The 18,945-nt window shown below is 39.6% G+C and overlaps 1 protein-coding gene across 1 annotated transcript in view; it reads left to right on the forward strand.

Annotated features, from left to right (window-relative positions):
• The first annotated feature begins 1,645 nt into the window (after window positions 1-1,645).
• Window positions 1,646-18,945, forward strand: part of LOC128661294 (uncharacterized) — a 170,807-nt gene continuing 153,507 nt past the window's right edge. Inside the window, exons 1-2 of the mRNA XM_053715565.1 lie at window positions 1,646-1,760; window positions 2,666-4,528. Of these exons, the coding sequence (XP_053571540.1) occupies window positions 1,742-1,760; window positions 2,666-4,528 (1,882 nt within the window). The 5' untranslated portion in view covers window positions 1,646-1,741. The remainder of the gene's footprint in view (window positions 1,761-2,665; window positions 4,529-18,945) is intronic.

The raw sequence follows: 18,945 nt of genomic DNA on the forward strand, positions 1-18,945 counted from the left end.
CTGTATGTATAAGTGTATGCTATGTAGTGTGTGTGTATCTGCATGTATAAGTGTATGCTGTGTAGTGTGTATGCTATGTAGTGTGTGTGTGTATCTGCATGTATAAGTGTATGCTATGTAGTGTGTGTGTATCTGCATGTATAAGTATATGCTATGTAGTGTGTGTGTGTATCTGCATGTATAAGTGTATGCTATGTAGTGTGTGTGTATCTGTATGTATAAGTGTATGCTATGAAGTGTGTGTGTATCTGTATGTATAAGTGTATGCTATGTAGTGTGTGTGTATCTGCATGTATAAGTGTATGCTATGTAGTGTGTGTGTATCTGCATGTATAAGTGTATGCTATGTAGTGTGTGTGTGTATCTGCCTGTATAAGTTTATGCTATGTAGTGTGTGTGTGTATCTGCATGTATAAGTGTATGCTATGTAGTGTGTGTGTATCTGCATGTATAAGTGTATGCTATGTAGTGTGTGTGTGTGTATCTGCATGTATAAGTGTATGCTATGTAGTATGTGTGTATCTGCATGTATAAGTGTATGCTATGTAGTGTGTGTGTATCTGCATGTATAAGTGTATGCTATGTAGTGTGTGTGTGTGTGTATCTGCATGTATAAGTGTATGCTGTGTGTGTGTGTGTATCTGCATGTATAAGTGTATGCTGTGTGTGTGTGTGTGTGTATCTGCATGTATAAGTGTATGCTGTGTAGTGTGTATGCTATGTAGTGTGTGTGTGTATCTGCATGTATAAGTGTATGCTATGTAGTGTGTGTGTGTATCTGCATGTATAAGTGTATGCTATGTAGTGTGTGTGTGTGTATCTGCATGTATAAGTGTATGCTATGTAGTGTGTGTTTATCTGTATGTGTAAGTATATGCTATGTAGTGTGTGTGTGTATCTGCATGTATAAGTGTATGCTATGTAGTGTGTGTGTATCTGCATGTATAAGTGTATGCTATGTAGTGTGTGTGTGTATCTGCATGTATAAGTGTATGCTATGTAGTGTGTGTGTATTTGCATGTATAATACATAGGTAGTTTATGGGTGTTAGTGTACTTTAGAGCACAGTAGTTAAGAGCTTTATGAACCGGCGTTAGCCCAGAAAGCTCTTAGCTCCTGGCTTTTCTCTGCGGCTGGAGTTTTGTCGTTAGATTTCTAACGCTCACTTCAGCCAAGACTCTAAATACCGGCGTTAGAAAGATCCCATTGAAAAGATAGGATACGCAATTGACGTAAGGGGATCTGCGGTATGGAAAAGTCGCGGCTGGAAAGTGAGCGTTAGACCCTTTCCTGACTGACTCTAAATACCAGCGGGCAGTAAAAACCAGCGTTAGGACCCCCTAACGCTGGTTTGGACGGCTAACGCAGAACTCTAAATCTAGGCGATTGTTATTATCTCTTTTATATTATTTTATATCTGTCTGGTGTTAGATGGCTAGAAGATTCATATTTAAGGGACAGTTATAACACTCAGCGCTAACTGTACTAAATGCTTGTGCTGAATCAATAGCACATATGTAATAACCTAAACAGCTAATCTGTATCACATGAATTGTTATGTGTGCCTTTAATTATACTATACGTACAGTTAATCAGAACCATTATTTATTATTATCTGTCTAAACCATTTAATATACTTTTTACAGACACAGCCAGAGCACTGAGAGATATCAGGTATTGATGTAACTGGAGTGAATAAGGGAACCTTCTTCCTGAGCACACATTGGAGCCTGTTATCAGCATGAACTCATATGTGTTAGGTGAGTAAAATAGATATTATGCTGACTTTAATTACTGGGAAAATGGAATCACTCATTAAACAAATATAAACTATTATATTTATATATGTGTCTTTAAGAACATTTGTGTCAGTGACAGTTATAAAGAAGGAGCAACCCCCATTGGGCTGAGGGGGAGGGTAAAAAAATACTACTTACCCCTTTGTCCTTTTAGACAGATCATGTCCAACAGCTTCCTAACCTCACCCCCTAACCTGGTTCCTTACTCAGAACACCTGCAACTCCATGTTCCCCTGCCCTGACCTCGCTCATGGAACACCCATAACTACACTTATGCCTACCTTGTTCCCCACCCCAGAACCACCACTGATTTGTGTGCTTAATTTTACAGTGAGTATTAGTAAACTAATAAACTTTTTAGCTGTTTATATAAATAGAACAACCACAGCCGAAAGCTAAAGATTATCATAAGGTCACTGCTTCTTACCCTCTCAAAACATCTCACACTGATGATTAGTCTGTGATGATTAAGACATCATGTTCTCACCCAACTGGTTGAGCATAAGCCGGGTAACACTGTATGTGCAGTTGCTTGTGCAATGTTAAATGAGGATGGTGGATGTCACCTCTCTTGCCCAGAATACAGATGTACTTGTTCCCTGGCTGAGAACATTATCCTCATGCACCTTGTTTAATGCGGCCCTATAACTTCTTTTCATCAGTAATCAGTAATTTAGTTTACTATGATGTAGTAATGTTTACATTCTTGTCATCCTTTTTTAATTTGTGATTTACAGGTAAATAAATTTAAAAATACAACACGGAATACATTTTTTGAGTATAAAAAAATGTTTTTTAATAGAGATGGATTATATCATAAAGAATAAACATTCTTATTTTTCTTTATTCCATTTCTTTTTATGTAGACAAACACATGAATAGTTCATATCCATCCTTCACTATTGGAAGCATCAGAATGATACCGCAAACTACAAAAGTCTTAGACACTAATGACTATTCACAAACATTGGGGATATCACAGCAGATATTTAAAGGAGATGGTGAATTGGCAGGAACTGTGAAGCAATCATTATGTACAGAGAGTAATTTAGTCATCAAAAAAGAGGACAGCATTTATGAGTTATCTAGTGAAATTATTATCCCAGAGGATAAACCACACACATTTACTGAGTTTTTAAAACATATTAAAGAAGGGAAAAGTCTACAGTCTAGCCAAATGATTCATACAAAGGAGAAATCTTTCAAATCTACAAAATGTCAGAAAAGCTTTAGATGGGAGTCTCCTCTACTAGAACACTACAAAATTCACACAGGTGAGAAACCACACACATATCCTGAGTGTGGCAAATGTTTTACACAAATGGATCATCTGAAATTTCATAAAAAGATTCACACAGGAAAAAAGCCTTTCACATGTACAGAGTGTGGAAAAAGATTTACACGTATAAATTGTCTGAAAACTCATGAAAGGATTCACACAGGAGAAAAGCCTTTCACTTGTACAGAGTGTGGAAAACGTTTTACACATAAGAATAATCTGAAAACTCATGAAAGGATTCACACAGGAGAAAAGCCGTTCATATGTACAGTGTGTGGAAAAAGTTTTGCACATAAGAATAATCTGAAAACTCATGAACGGATTCACACAGGAGAAAAGTCTTTCACATGTACAGAGTGTGGAAAAAGTTTTACAAAAATGAGTGATCTGAAAACTCATGAAAGGATTCACACAGGGGAAAAGCCTTTCACATGTACAGAGTGTGGAAAAACATTTACACATATAAATAGTCTGAAAACTCATGAAAAGATACACACAGGAGAAAAGCCTTTCACTTGTACAGTGTGTGGAAAAAGTTTTACACGAGTGTATTATCTTAAATCTCATGAAAGGATTCACACAGGAGAAAAGCCGTTCACATGTACAGAGTGTGGAAAAAGTTTTACACATATGAATAATCTGAAAATTCATGAAATGATTCACACAGGAGAAAAGCCTTTCACTTGTACAGAGTGTGGAAAAAGTTTTACACATAAGAATGGTCTGAAAACTCATGAAAGGATTCACACAGGAGAAAAGCCTTTCACATGTACAGAGTGTGGAAAATGTTTTACAGAAAAGAGTAATCTGAAAACTCATGAAAGGATTCACACAGGAGAAAAGCCTTTCACATGTACAGAGTGTGGAAAATGTTTTACAGAAAAGAGTAGTCTTAAAACTCATGAAAGGATTCACACAGGAGAAAAGTCTTTCACATGTACAGAGTGTGGAAAACGTTTTACAAAAATTAGTGATCTGAAAACTCATGAAAGGATTCACACAGGGGAAAAGCCTTTCACATGTACAGAGTGTGGAAAAAGATTTACACATATAAATAGTCTGAAAACTCATGAAAAGATTCACACAGGAGAAAAGCCTTTCACTTGTACAGTGTGTGGAAAAAGTTTTACACGAGCGTATTATCTTAAATCTCATGAAAGGATTCACACAGGAGAAAAGCCGTTCACATGTACAGAGTGTGGAAAAAGATTTACACATATGAATAATCTGAAAACTCATGAAATGATTCACACAGGAGAAAAGCCTTTCACTTGTACAGTGTGTGGAAAAAGTTTTACACAAATAATTAATCTGAAAACTCATGAAATGATTCACACAGGAGAAAAGCCTTTCACTTGTACAGAGTGTGGAAAAAGTTTTACACGAGCGTATTATCTTAAATCTCATGAAAGGATTCACACAGGAGAAAAGCCTTTCACATGTACAGAGTGTTGAAAAAGTTTTACGCATATGAATAATCTGAAAAACTCATGTAATGATTCACAAGGGAAGAAACCTTTCACATGTTTATAAAGTGGAAAAAAGGTTTTCCATTTAAAGGGGAGGAGTGTCCATGGCTTCATTCATTACTAGTGGGAATTAAGAACCTGACCACCAGGAGGCAGCAAAGACACCCCAGCCAAAGGCTTAAATACCTCCCCCACTCCCCTCACCCCCCCAGTCATTCTTTGCCTTTCATCACAGGAGGTGGCAGAGAGGTGCTGAAAATCGGAGGTCTCTTATGAGGGGTTCTACCCTTTGCTATGGGACAGGAGTTTAAGTAAACCTTCAAGCTTCTCAGTTGAGGGCCTGGGTGAACGTTAGAGTCTGGAGATGCAGAGGGAGCTTCCCTTTGTGACACCATCCCGACTCATATTAAGAGCTACAGCAATTGGCGTTGATGAGTTTCGCAGATTGCTTTCTTCTCTCAAGTCCATGTCAGGAGCGCTGCTACCACCTGTCACACTTGGGCTGTGTTCCTGTTCCATGGCATAGATTCTGGTAAGTTCATTTCATTTTTATATATAATGATAAATGATAAAACAGAAGACAGGGCCACAGTGTGGCACCTTTATCTTTATAGAATCAAGGGTTAATATTCCTATAAGAGGATTATTGAACAGGGGGGTATGTACATGATAAGTTTGTGTGATTGCTGCCTGGCATTTAGTGGAACTGACAGGTTCTCTTCCAGGAGATTTTGCGCGGTATTTTTTGGCCTGCTTTCTCATTGGCAGGGGCGGTCCTGCGTAGACGGCCTTGTGACTGGGTGGGGCTTTTTCACTTCCGGTCTGATCTGTGATGGAGACTAAGCAGTTTCTGCAGCCCGGGTCATAGGAGGTGGTGAGTGTCCCGGCCATTGGTAGTTAAGTAACTAAGTCTTATACCTGTGCTTATTGTGAGGTTTTGGTAGACCAGCCTGCGCAACTGTGTTCCACATGCCTTGAGAAGGCTACAGCTTCCAAACATAAGAGAATGTCAAGCACTACTGAGCCGTCCACCTCTGAGGGGTCACTGTCCCATGAGGTGCGTTCCCTAATGGCGTCCCGTATCCCACATGCAGCGCCCCATTGTTCGACTGTTACCCCTTTGAGGGAGATTGTTTGGATGCCTGATTTTGCGCACCAGCTTTAAACGGCAGTTGGTAAGGTGATTCATGCTTTGCAGCATTCTGCTAAGTGCAAGCGTAGAGCTTTTTATAGCAGCCCGACCCAGGGTTTGTCTCTACCGGACACTCTGGATAGGTGGTACAACGACAAGGGCCATTCCGACGCTTTGGAAGGGGCCCTTTCTCGGTCGAAATCCGTGTCATCTAAACCCCAGCAGCGGAGTCTGACTTAAGGTTTAAGATGGAGAACTTGCGTTTCTTACTAAAACAAGTACTGGCTACTTTAGAAGTTCCGGATCCGAAGCTTCCGGAAGAGCCCTCCATTTCGGGAAGAGCCCTCCATTCCTAATTTAGATAAGGTTTACGAGGACAGGGTGGTTCCCCAGACTTGGTGGTTCCCCAGACTTTCCCGGTTCCTGTGAAGATGGCAAACATTATAAAGAACGAATGGGAGCGGTTAGGTTCTTCCTTTTCCCCTTCTTAATTTAAAAAGCTTTTCCCCATTGCAGAGACTCAGCTGGAGCTGTGGGGGACCATTCCCAAGGTGGATGAGGCCATCTCCACGCTCGCTAAACGCACAAGGATTCCTTTAGAGGATAGTTCTTCGTTCAAATAGCCTATAGATAAAAAATTGGAAAACAGGTTATGAAAGATGTTTCAACACACGGGGTTTATTTTTCAACCGGCAGCGGCGGTCGCTGCAGTTGCCGGAGCTGCGTCACATTGCTGTGATGCCTTATTTGATATGATTGAGGGTGAACCCTCTTTTGAGGAAGTGCAGGAAAAGATTAAGTCCCTGAAGGTGGCCAATTCTTTCATTCGTGATGCTAATATGCAGATTATCCATCTGAATGCTAAAGTATCTGGTTTCTCGGTTCTAGCACGCAGGGCTCTCTGGCTAAAATCCTGGTCGGCGGACATGACCTCTAAAACGAGGCTCCTGTCTTTACCCTTTAAGCGCAATATTCTGTTTGGTCCAGGTCTGGACTCAATTATATCCATGGTTACAGGAGGCAAGGGGCCTTCCTTTCTCAGGATAAGAAAGCGAAACCTAAGGGTTCTATTTTTCATCCAAAAGTGGACCAACCCATGGGCACCTGCAAGCCTGCTCAAGCTTGGAACAATCTAAGCAGAATAAGAAGCCCGCCAAGACTAACTCCACATGAAGGAGCGGCCTTCGACCGGTCTACGGACCGAGTGGGTGGCAGATTGTCTCTATTCTTAGACGCCTGGTTGCAGGATGTTCAGGACCCCTGGGTTCTGGAGGTAGTTGCCCAGGGTTACAGGATAGGGTTCAAGTCCTCTCCACCTAGGGGCAGATTCCTTTTGTCAAATCTATCCTTAAGGCCGGAGAAATGAGAGGCCTTTCTGGATTGTGTGCGGGATCTCTCCGCTCTAGGTGTTATCGTACCAGTACCCCATGCAGAAAGGGGTCTTGGGTACTACTCAAATTTGTTTGTGGTTTCAAAGAAGGAGGGCACGTTCCGCCTGATTCTGGACCTCAAATGTTTAAACAAGTTCCTGTCCGTTCCATCGTTCAAAATGGAAACAATCAGATCCATTCTGCCCCTAGTTCAAGTGGGGCAGCTAATGACCACTATAGACTTGAAGGATGCCTACCTTCATGTTCCGATTCACAGGGACAATTTCAGGTTTCTCAGATTTGCCCTTCTGGATCAGCATTTCCAGTTTGTGACTCTTCCATTCGGTCTGGCGATGGCCCGAGAGTTGCCAAATCTCCGGACATCGCAGTGGCGCCCTACCTGAATGATATCCTGGTCCAAGCGCCATCATCCCATCTGACAGAAACTCATACCAGGGCCCTGCTGCAGTTACTTCAATCTCACGTTTGGAAGATCAATGTTGAGAAGAGTTCACCGGTTCCCAGTACCAGGGTGGAGTTTTTGGACACGATCATAGACTCCGTGTCTATGAAGATCTTTTTCACGGACAAGCAATGCACAAAGATGACTTCTACCTGTCCTGCCCTTCAGTCTACAGTGAGACCATCTGTTGCTCAGTAATTGGGCTCATAGTTTCCAGCATGGACATCATTCCATTCGCCAGGTTTCGTCTCAGACATCTTCAATTGTGCATGTTAAGGCAGTGGAACAGCGATAATTCCGATCTATCACAGCTGATATCCATTGATGCGCAGTCTCGGATTTCCCTCTCTTGGTGGATCCGCCTGGACCAACTGTCCATGTGGACATCTTTTTTGAGACCATCCTGGGAGATTGTGACCACGAAAACGAGTTTATGGGGATGGGGGCTGTTTGGGGTGCCAGGAGCTCCCTGGCAATGAGGGAGGTGTTTCCTATACTGGAGTGACCGGAGTCCCACAGCTGTTTGCTCTCAGCAATCCACATCCCGGGTGTGGACAATTGGGAAGCAGATTTTTTCAGCAGGCAAACTTTTCATCCGGGGGAATGGTCTCTTAACCCCGAAGTGTTTGCAGAGATCTGTCTCAGATGGGGGACACCGGAGATCTATCTCATGGCATCAAAGTTGAATTGCAAGCTTCCGCAATATAGATAGAGGTCGAGGGACCCCCAGGCGGAGCTAATAGACGCATTAGCGGTGCCCTGGGGGTTCGGTCTAGTGTACATATTTCCTCCATTACCGCTTCTTGCTCGAGTAGTGACTCGTATAAAGCAGGAGAGAGCGTCATCCATTCTGATTGCTCCTTCGTGGATGAGGACGTGGTTTGCGGATCTGATGGGGTTGTCATCCTCTCCACCGTGGAGGTTACCCTGTCGCAGGGATCTGCTGGAACAGAGTCCTTTTCAACATCAAAATCTTGATTCTCTGAGGCTGACTGCATGAAGATTGAACTTTTAGTCTTGGCTAAAAGAGGTTTTTCTGAGAGTGTGATTGACACTTTAGTTCAGGCAAGGAAGCCAGTCACTCGATGCATCTACCATAAGGTGTGGAAGACTTACTTATCCTGGTGTGAGAGACATGGATACCCTTTGCACAAGGTGAGGTTTTCCAGGATGTTGTCCTTCCTCCAAGAGGGGTTGGATAAGGGTCTGGCCGCTAGTTCCCTAAAGGGACAGATTTCGGCTTTATCAGTTCTGTTGCATAGGAGACTCGCTGAGCTCCCTGACATTCAATATTTTGTTCAGGCTCTTTCTCGAATCAGGCCTATCTTTAAGCATTCTGCTCCCCTTTGGAGCTTAAACTTGGTACTTAAGGTTCTGCAGAAGGTTCCGTTTGAGCCTATGCATTCTCTTGACATAAAGATTCTGTCTTGGAAGGTTTTTTTCCTGTTGGCTATTGCATCGGCATGCAGAGTATCTGAGCTGGCGGCCTTGCAGCATGAGCCTCCTTATCTGGTGTTTCATTTGGATAAGGCTGTTCTTCGCACATGCTTGGGGTTTCTCCCTAAGGTGGTGTCTAACCGTAATATCAATCAGGAAATAGTTGTTCCTTCATTGTGTCCTAACCCCTCTTCTCCTAAGGTGAGGTTGCTTCATAATTTGGATGTGGCTAGAAAGGATTTCAGACAAACTAAATCTCTTTTTGTTGTATATTCAGGGAAGTGCAGGGGTCAGAGGGCTTCTGCTGCTACTTTGTCTTTTTGGCTGAGGAGCTTGATCCGCTTGGCTTATGAGACAGCAGGACATAGGCCTCCTCAGAGGATTACGGCTCATTTTACTAGAGCGGTAGCTTCATCTTGGACCTTCAAAAATGAGGCTTCTATGGAGCATATTTGCAAGGTGGCTATCTGGTCTTCGTTGCATACTTTCACAAAGTTTTACAAATTTGACGTTTTTGCTTCTGTGGAAGCTGTTTTTGGGAGAACGGTTCTACAGGCTGTGGTGCCCTCAGACTAAGGGTCCACCTTTTAAACTCCCGGATTCATTCAGTGTCCTCTAGAGCTTGGGTATATGTTCCCACTAGTAATGAATGAAGTCGTGCACTCTCCTCCCTTTTAAATGGAAAACATAAATTATGCTTACCTGATCATTTTATTTCCATTAAGGGGAGGAGACTCCACAGCTCCTGCCTGTATCTCCGATAGGCGGACCTAAATGTATTATCTTCTTCTGGCACCATTTATACCCTGATGCTTCTCCTAGTGTTCCTTGTTCCCTCGGCAGAATGACTGGTGGATGAGGGGAGTGGGGGGGGGAGGTATTTAAGCCTTTGGCTGGGGTGTCTTTGCCTCCTCCTGGTGGCCAGGTTCTTAATTCCCACAAGTAATGAATGAAGCCGTGTACTCTCCTCCCCTCAATGGAAATAAAATAATGAGGTAAGCATCATTTATGTTTTTATTGAAATCAGGTATAAAAAAACACACCAAATATTTACATACAAATAAACTTTATATACACAGTGTACAAACCTTTTTACAATTATCCTAAAGAGGACAAACTCTCTAAATAGAAGCATCAAACGGAGATGTTATTGTAAATAATACTTTCTAAATCCCAGTTATAAAAGCCCCAGATTGGAAGTGCTCTTCTGCTGTCCTTTGTTCCTCTATGTGCACCTCAGTTTCTCTCATATCAATGTGATAGAATACAAACACCACACAGGAACATACAGATCTGTCCTCATACTGACCAGTTTACACAACCATTCACCACCAAAGCACCCCCAGTGTTGTTTATTAATATGCCACTGTTGGGATTTGTACGTTTGTTTTACATAGGGGATAAAATAATTATATTTACAGAATAAAGGAGTCTTTATATGAATAGAGTGTTAGAGAATTATATAAACAAGACCATCAGTCTCAAATGATTGACATCCGGGAGATATATTTAATGTGCACATCATGTGGATAAACCTTTTCTTATAGCAATAGATGCATAGCATTGTGCATGTTATATACCAGAGGAATTACTGAGGGGAAACTGATTTAATTAATGAGACACAATATCAGTAACCGGTACATACGTGATCATAATCAGTTTAATTTAAATGGCTACTATAACCTACATGTATACTGGGTATGTAATATGTGTGTCGTGATCATAATCAGTTTAATCTAAATGGCTACTATAACCTACATGTATACTGGGTATGTAATATGTGTGTCATGTTCTGTAACTTGATATTATGTCTGTTAGATGTTGTCATGTTAGTTAGAAGCCACAAGAACTGATAATAGCACATTCTGTATATATAAAGGGAACATTATATGTCTGATAAATCCCTTTGTATCAAGAGTATTAGGTATATTTATACCATTGTGTGCATATATCATGTAATGCTGCTGTTTACTATATAATGATATACAATGTTTTTTCATGCAAATAAAAAGTGATTGTAATCCAGACCAGTATTTTGTGTTTTTTGTATAATTAAAAACCCAATATCACAGAATAATTAGGAAAACATCAAAGACAGAAGCCAAATCTGACAGTGAAAGTTATACGCTGATAATTCAGATAGAGCAGCAATTTTACCCAACTTTCCAATTTAATTTGCTTTGTTCTTTTGGTATCCTTTGTTATAGAATAAACCTAGGAGGCTGATATTATATGAGCTTTGGGTCATGCACGTTTATTTAGTACTCTGTGCAGCAGTGTTTGTAACTATGTATAACATAGCTATAAATGCTCTTGCAAACTCTGCTGTCTGAAGATACGTGCACGCTCCTGAGTTCACCTAGGGTTATTCTTTAACAAAGGATACTAAGAGAACTAAGCACACATTATAATAGAAGTAAATTGGAAAGTTGTTTGAAATATCATGTTCTATCCAATCCATTTAAGTTTAATTTCGACTTTACTGTCCCTTTAACAGTGCATAAAACAATATCAAATGAACCCCAACCTACAGCAACCCAGATTATTAATCATCAGCAAGACTTTATACACAGTCATTCTTTTACTTAAATCATACTTAAAGGGATAGGGAATTACACTTTAATGAATCAGATAGAATGTGTAATTTATTTCATGTAATTGGCAAGAGTCCATGAGCTAGTGACGTATGGGATATACAATCCTACCAGGAGGGGCAAAGTTTCCCAAACCTTAAAATGCCTATAAATACACCCCTCACCACACCCACAATTCAGTTTTACAAACTTTGCCTCCTATGGAGGTGGTGAAGTACGTTTGTGCTAAGATTTCTACATTGACATGCGCTTCTTGGCTTTTTTTGAAGCCCGATTCCTCTCAGAGTACAGTGAATGTCAGAGGGACGTGAAGAGAGTATTACCTATTGAATGCAATGAGTTTCCTAACGGGGGTCTATTTCATAGGTTCTCTGTTATCGGTCGTAGAGATACATCTCCTACCTCCCTTTTCAGATCGACGATATACTCTCATATACCATTACCTCTACTGATAACTGTTTCAGTACTGGTTTGGCTATCTGTTATATGTGGATGGGTGTTTTTTTTGGTAAGTATGTTTTTTTATTACTTAAGACACCCCAGCTATAGTCTGGCTATTTATGCATTTATATAAAGTTCTAAATATATGTATTGTACTTATATTTGCCATGAGTCGGGTTCATGTATTTCCTTGTGCAGACTGTCAGTTTCATATTTGGGAAATAAACATATTAAGAAATATTTTTTTCTTACCTGGGGTTTAGTCTTTTTTCAAATTGACTACTTTCTTCTTACAAATTGCGGGCAACATTAGGCCCACGGGTGCACCAAATGCTAGACTTTATTGCGTCATTCTTGGCGCGAGAATTTTTTTGGCGCGAAAAGTACGTAATTTCCGGCGTCGTAGTTGACGCTAAAGCCTTATATGCGGTTGCGTCGTTAGTGACGCAAGTGTGTCATTTCTGGATATTGTTGGCGCCAAAAAAATTTCTCTTACGTTGTGTGTTGTACTTGGCGCCATATTTTTCATTAATTTTATGCCCCATTGCTGTTTGCCTCTTGCCTTTCTCTATGTCAGAGGGCTATGCTGTTTGCATTTTTTCCCATTCCTGAAACTTTCATATAAGGAAATTGATAATTTTGCTTTATATGTTTGTTTTTTCTTTTACATTTTGCGAGATGTCTCAATCTGATCCTGCCTCAGAAGTATCTTTTGGAACTTTGCTGCCTGACATCGGTTCTACCAGAGCTAAGTGCATTTGTTGTAAGATTGTGGAAATTATATCTCCGAATGTCATTTGTAATAGTTGTCATGATAAACTTTTACATGCAGAGAATGTATCCATCAGTAATAGTACATTGCCAGTTGCAGTTCCTTCAACTTCTAATGTACATGATATACCTATGAATTTTAATAATTTGTTACTGATTCTATTCAGAAGGCTTTGTCTGCATTTCCGTCTTCTAATAAACGTAAAAGGTCTTTTAAAACTTCTCATAAAGTTGATGAAATTTCAAATGACCGACAACATAATGATTTATGCTCCTCTGAATAAGGATCTATCCGATTCAGAAGATCCCTCCTCAGATATTGACACTGACAAATCTATTTATTTGTTTAAAATAGAGTATATTCGTTCTTTGTTAAAAGAAGTGTTAATTACTTTGAATATTGAGGAAGCTAGTCCTCTTGACATTAAGACGTTTAAATGCTGTTTTTAAACCTCCTGTGGTTACTCCAGAGGTTTTTCCTATTCCTGGTGCTATTTCTGATATGATTTCTAAGGAATGGAATAAGCCAGGTACTCCTTTTATTCCTTTTTCAAGGTTTAAAAAATGGTGTCCTTTACCAGCAATTTCTATAGAGATTTGGGAAAATATCCCCAAAGTTGATGTGGCTATTTCTACTCTTGCTAAACGTACCACTATTCCTATGGAAGATAGTACTTCTTTTAAAGATCTTTTAGATAGGAAACTTGAATCCTATCTAAGGAAAGCCTATTTATATTCAGGTCATCTTCTCAGGCCTGCAATTTCTTTGGCTGATGTTGCGGCTGCATCAACTTTTTGATTGGAGAATTTAGCGCAACAAGAATTGGATTCTGACATATCTAGCATTGTTCACTTACTGCAACATGCTAATCATTTTATTTGTGATGCCATTTTTGATATTATCAAAATTGATGTTAGATCCATGCCTTTAGCTATTTTAGCTAGAAGAGCCTTATGGCTTAAATCTTGAAATGCTGATATGACATCTAAGTCTAGATTATTATCTCTTTCTTTCCAAGGTAATAATTTATTTGGTTCTCAGTTGGATTCTATTATTTCAACTGTTACTGGAGGAAAGGGGGTTTTCTTCTACAAGATACGAGTCTACGGATTTCATCCTTACTTGTGGGATATTATCCTCCTGCTAACAGGAAGTGGCAAAGAGCACCACAGCAGAGCTGTATATATAGCTCCTCCCTTCCCCTCCACCTTGAGTCATTCTTTTTGCCTGTGTTATACTAGGAAGAGGTAAAGTGAGGTGTTAGTGTTAGTTTCTTCAATCAAGAAGTTTTTTATTTTAATTGGTACCGGTGTGTACTATTTTCCTCAGGGGGATTTTGAAGAAGAATTCTGCCCTGAGGTTGATGATCTTAGCAGCTGTAACTAAGATCCATGTTGCTTACCACAGATCTGAAGGTAATACAGGAGACATCTTCAGTGTGGAGACCGATTCATGCGGCCAACAGCATTGAGGTATGTGCAGCCTTTTATTCTGAAGAGACTTGGTATGTCAGAAACCGGCTGAAAATGTATTCCCTCTTACATATCGATTCAAAATTTTTAGATCCAAAACTGGTCTGAATGAATTTTCCTTCTTTGGGACAATGAATAGATTTGAATAAAACCCCTGACCCTGTTCCTGAAACAGAACTGATTACCCCTGATAACTCCAGGTATGAAACACACTTCAGGAAAGCCTGAGCCTTTACTGGGTTTGCTGGAATGCAAGAGAGGAAAAATCTTCTCACAGGCGGTCTTACTCTGAATCCTATTCTGTACCCCTGAGAAACAATACTCTGAATCCATTGATTTGGACCGAATTGATCCAGACATCTTTGAAAAATCTTAATCTGCTGATTAAGCTGAGCTGGAATGAGGGCCGCACCTTCATGTGGATTTGGGGGCTGGGTTTGATCTGTTAAATGGCTTGGATTTATTCCAATTTGAGGAAGGCTTCCAATTGGAAACAGATTCCTTGGGGGAAGGATTAGGTTTCTGTTCCTTATTTTGTCGAAAGGAACGAAAACTGTTAGAAGCTTTAAATTTACCCTTAGGTCTTTTATCCTGAGGCAAAAAAACTCCCTTCCCCCCAGTGACAGTTGAAATTATTGAATCCAACTGAGAACCAAATAACTTATTACCTTGGAAAGAAAGAGATAGCAATCTGGACTTAGAAGTCATGTCAGCATTCCAAGATTTAAGCCACAAAGCTCTTCTAGCTAAAATAGCTAAAGACATAGATTTAACATCAATTTTGATGATATAAAAAATGGCATCACAAATAAAATGATTAGCATGTTGAAGAAAGCGAACAATGCTAGTCAAATAAAAATCCAATTCTTGTTGCGCTAAATGTTCCAACCAAAAAGTTGATGCAGCTGCAACATTAGTCAAGAAATTGCAGGCCTGAGAAGATAACCTGAATATAAATAAGCTTTCCTAAGATAAGATTCAAGTTTCCTATCTAAAGGATCTTTAAAAGAAGTACTATATTCCATAGGAATAGTAGTACGTTTAGCAAGAGTAGAGATAGCCCCATCAACTTTGGGGATCTATTCCCAAAACTCTAAAGAAACTTCTGGCAAAGGATACCATTTTTTAAACCTTGAAGAAGGAATAAAAGAAGTACCAGGCCTATTCCATTCCTTAGAAATCATATCAGAAATAGCACCAGGAACTGGAAAAACCTCTGGAATAACCACAGGAGGTTTATAAACAGAATTTAAACGTTTACTAGTTTTAATATCAAGAGGACTAGTTTACTCCATATCCAATGTAATCAACACTTCTTTAACAAAGAACAAATATACTCCATTTTGAATAAATAAGTAGATTTGTCAGTGTCAATATCTGAGGCAGGATCTTCTGAATCAGATAGATCCCCATCAGAGAAGGATAAATCAGCATGTTGCTGGTCATTTGAAATTTCATCAACTTTATGAGAAGTTTTAAAAGACATTTTACGTTTATTAGAAGGCGGGATGGCAGACAAAGCCTTCTGAATAGAATCAGCAATAAATTATTTTAAATTTACAGGTATATCTTTTGTGCATTAGATGTTGAAGGAACAGCAACAGGTAATGAACTACTACTGATGGATACATTCTCTGCATGTAAAAGTTTATCATGACAACTATTACAAACCACAGCAGGAGATATAACCTACACAAGTTTACAGCAAATGCACTTAGCTTTGGTAGAACTGTTATCATGCAGCAGGGTTCCAACAGAGACTTCTGAGACAGGATCAGATTGAGACATCTTGCAAATGTAACAGAAAAAACAACATATAAAGCAAAATTATCAATTTCCTTATATGGCAGTTTCAGGAATGGGAATAAAATGCAAACAGCATAGCCCTCTGATAGAGAAAAAAGGCAAGAGGCATATAGGAAAGGGGTCTTAAATAATGAAAATATTTGGCGCACAACAAACAGAAAAATATTTTTTGGCTACAAAAACGTCCGGAATGACACACTCGCGTCACGGATGACGCAACCTTGTGAAGGACTCAGCGTCAACTACGACGCCGGAAATGACGACTTTGCATCAACGAACGTAACTTCACGCCAAAAAAATCTTGCGCTGAGAATGACGCAATAAACTTTGGCATTTTACGCCCTAGCGAGCCTAATTCTGCCCGCGAATTTAAAAGACAGTCAATTGAAAAAAAGACTAAACCCCAGGTAAGACATTTTTTATTTTTTTTCCCTAAAAAAAACATTTCCCAGATATGAAACTGACAGTCTGCAAAAGGAAATATACTGAAACCTGAATCATGGCAAATATATGTACAATACATATATTTAGAACTTTATATAAATACATAAAGTGCCAAACCATAGCTGAGAGTGTCTTAAGTAATAAAAACATACTTACCAAAAGACACCCATCCACATATAGCAGATAGCCAAACCAGTACTGAAACGGTTATCAGTAGAGGTAATGGAATATGAGATTATATCGTCGATCTGAAAAGGGAGGTAGGAGATGAATCTCTACGACCGATAACAGAGAACCTATGAAATAGATCTCCCATGAGGAAAACCATTGCATTCAATAGGTGATACTCCCTTCACATCCCTCTGACATTCACTGTACTCTGAGAGGAACCGGGCTTCAAAATGCTGAGAAGCGCATATCAACGTAGAAATCTAGCACAAACTTCACCACATCCATAGGAGGCAAAGTTTGTAAAACTGAATTGTGGGTGTGGTGAGGGGTGTATTTATAGGCATTTTGAGGTTTGGGAAACTTTGCCCCTCCTGGTAGGATTGTATATCCCATACGTCACTAGCTCATGGACTTTTGCCAATTACATGAAAGAAAAAGGTCTTTTAACCCTTTGAGTGCTAAGCACTTTCTCACCTGGGTGCTAAGCTACATTTATTTTTTTTAAATATATATTTTTTTCTTTTTTAATTTTTTTCAGATCCCCAAGACTTACACCTTTGGGAGCTTGGCAGCCATTTCAAAGTGGCCAGAGACTATATACATTTTAAAATGTCTGTTTTACTGTTCCTGCTGCACGATATAGAAAAGGTGCAGGGGGCTATTTGCAGCTTAATCTAAGGTAAGACTTTAAGATGACCAAGGTGTAGACTGTCAGCTATATGGCAATATAATACTGGGAGCTAGCTGAGCATATCTGGTGAGCCAATGACAAGAGACACGTGTGAAGCCACCCGTCAGCTCCCAGTAGTACATACGTTTGATAACAGAAGTGAAATTAAGTGTCATAAAAACATAATTTATGTAAGAATTTACCTGATAAATTCATTTCTTTCATATTGGCAAGAGTCCATGAGCTAGTGACGTATGGGATATACAATCCGACCAGGAGGGGCAAAGTTTCCCAAACCTCAAAATGCCTATAAATACACCACTCACCACACCCACAATTCAGTTTAATGAATAGCCAAGAAGTGGGGTGATAAAGAAAGGAGTAAAAAGCATCATCAAAGGAATTTGGAAAAAATTGTGCTTTATACAAAAAAATCATAACCACCATAAAAAGGGTGGGCCTCATGGGCTCTTGCCAATATGAAAGAAATGAATTTATCAGGTAAATTCTTACATAAATTATGTTTTCTTTTATGTAATTGGCAAGAGTCCATGAGCTAGTGACGTATGGGATATCAATACCCAAGATGTGGAACTCCACTCAAGAGTCACTAGAGAGGGAGGGATAAAAATAAACAACAGCCATTTCTCGCTGAAAAAATAATCCACAACCCAAAATATAAGTTATTCTCATAATGAAAAGAAAAACTCAAAACATCAGCAGAAGAATCAAACTGAAACAGCTGCCTGAAGAACTTTTCTACCAAAAATTGCTTCTGATGAAGCAAATACATCAAAATGGTAGAAATTAGTAAATGTATGCAAAGAGGACCAAGTTGCTGCTTTGCAAATCTGATCAACTGAAGCTTCATTCTTAAAAGCCCACGAAGTCTAGACTGATCTAGTAGAATGAGCTGTAATTCTCTGAGGCGGGGCCTGACCCGACTCCAAATAAGCTTGATGAATCAAAAGTTTCAACCAAGAAGCCAAGGAAACAGCAGAGGCCTTCTGACCTTTCCTAGGACCAGAAAATATAACAAATAAACTAGAAGTCTTCCTGAAATCTTTAGTAGCTTCAACATAATATTTCAAAGCTCTCACCACATCAAAAGAATGTAAGGATCTTTCCAAGGAATTCTTAGGATTAGGACACAAAGAAGGGACAACAATTTCTCTACTAATGTTGTTAGAATTCACAACTTTAGGCAACAATTTAAATGAAGTCCGCAAAACCGCCTTATCCTGATGAAAAATCAGAAAAGGAGATTCACAAGAAAGAGCAGATAGCTCAGAAACTCTTCTAGCAGAAGAGATGGCCAAAAGGAACAACACTTTCCAAGAAAGTATTTTAATGTCCAAAGAATGCATAGGCTCAAACGGAGGGGCCTGTAACGCCTTCAAAACCAAATTAAGACTCCAAGGAGGAGAAATTGATTTAATGACGGGCTTAATACGAACTAAAGCCTGTACAAAAAAGTGAATATCAGGAAGTTTAGCAATATTTCTGTGAAATAAAACAGAAAGAGCAGAGATTTGTCCCTTCAAGGAACTTGCAGACAAACCCTTATCCAAACCATCCTGAAGAAACTGTAGAATTCTAAAAGAATGCCAAGAGAATTTATGAGAA

Source organism: Bombina bombina, chromosome 5 (genome assembly GCF_027579735.1).
Source record: "Bombina bombina isolate aBomBom1 chromosome 5, aBomBom1.pri, whole genome shotgun sequence".
In the NCBI taxonomy this organism is placed as follows: domain Eukaryota; kingdom Metazoa; phylum Chordata; class Amphibia; order Anura; family Bombinatoridae; genus Bombina; species Bombina bombina.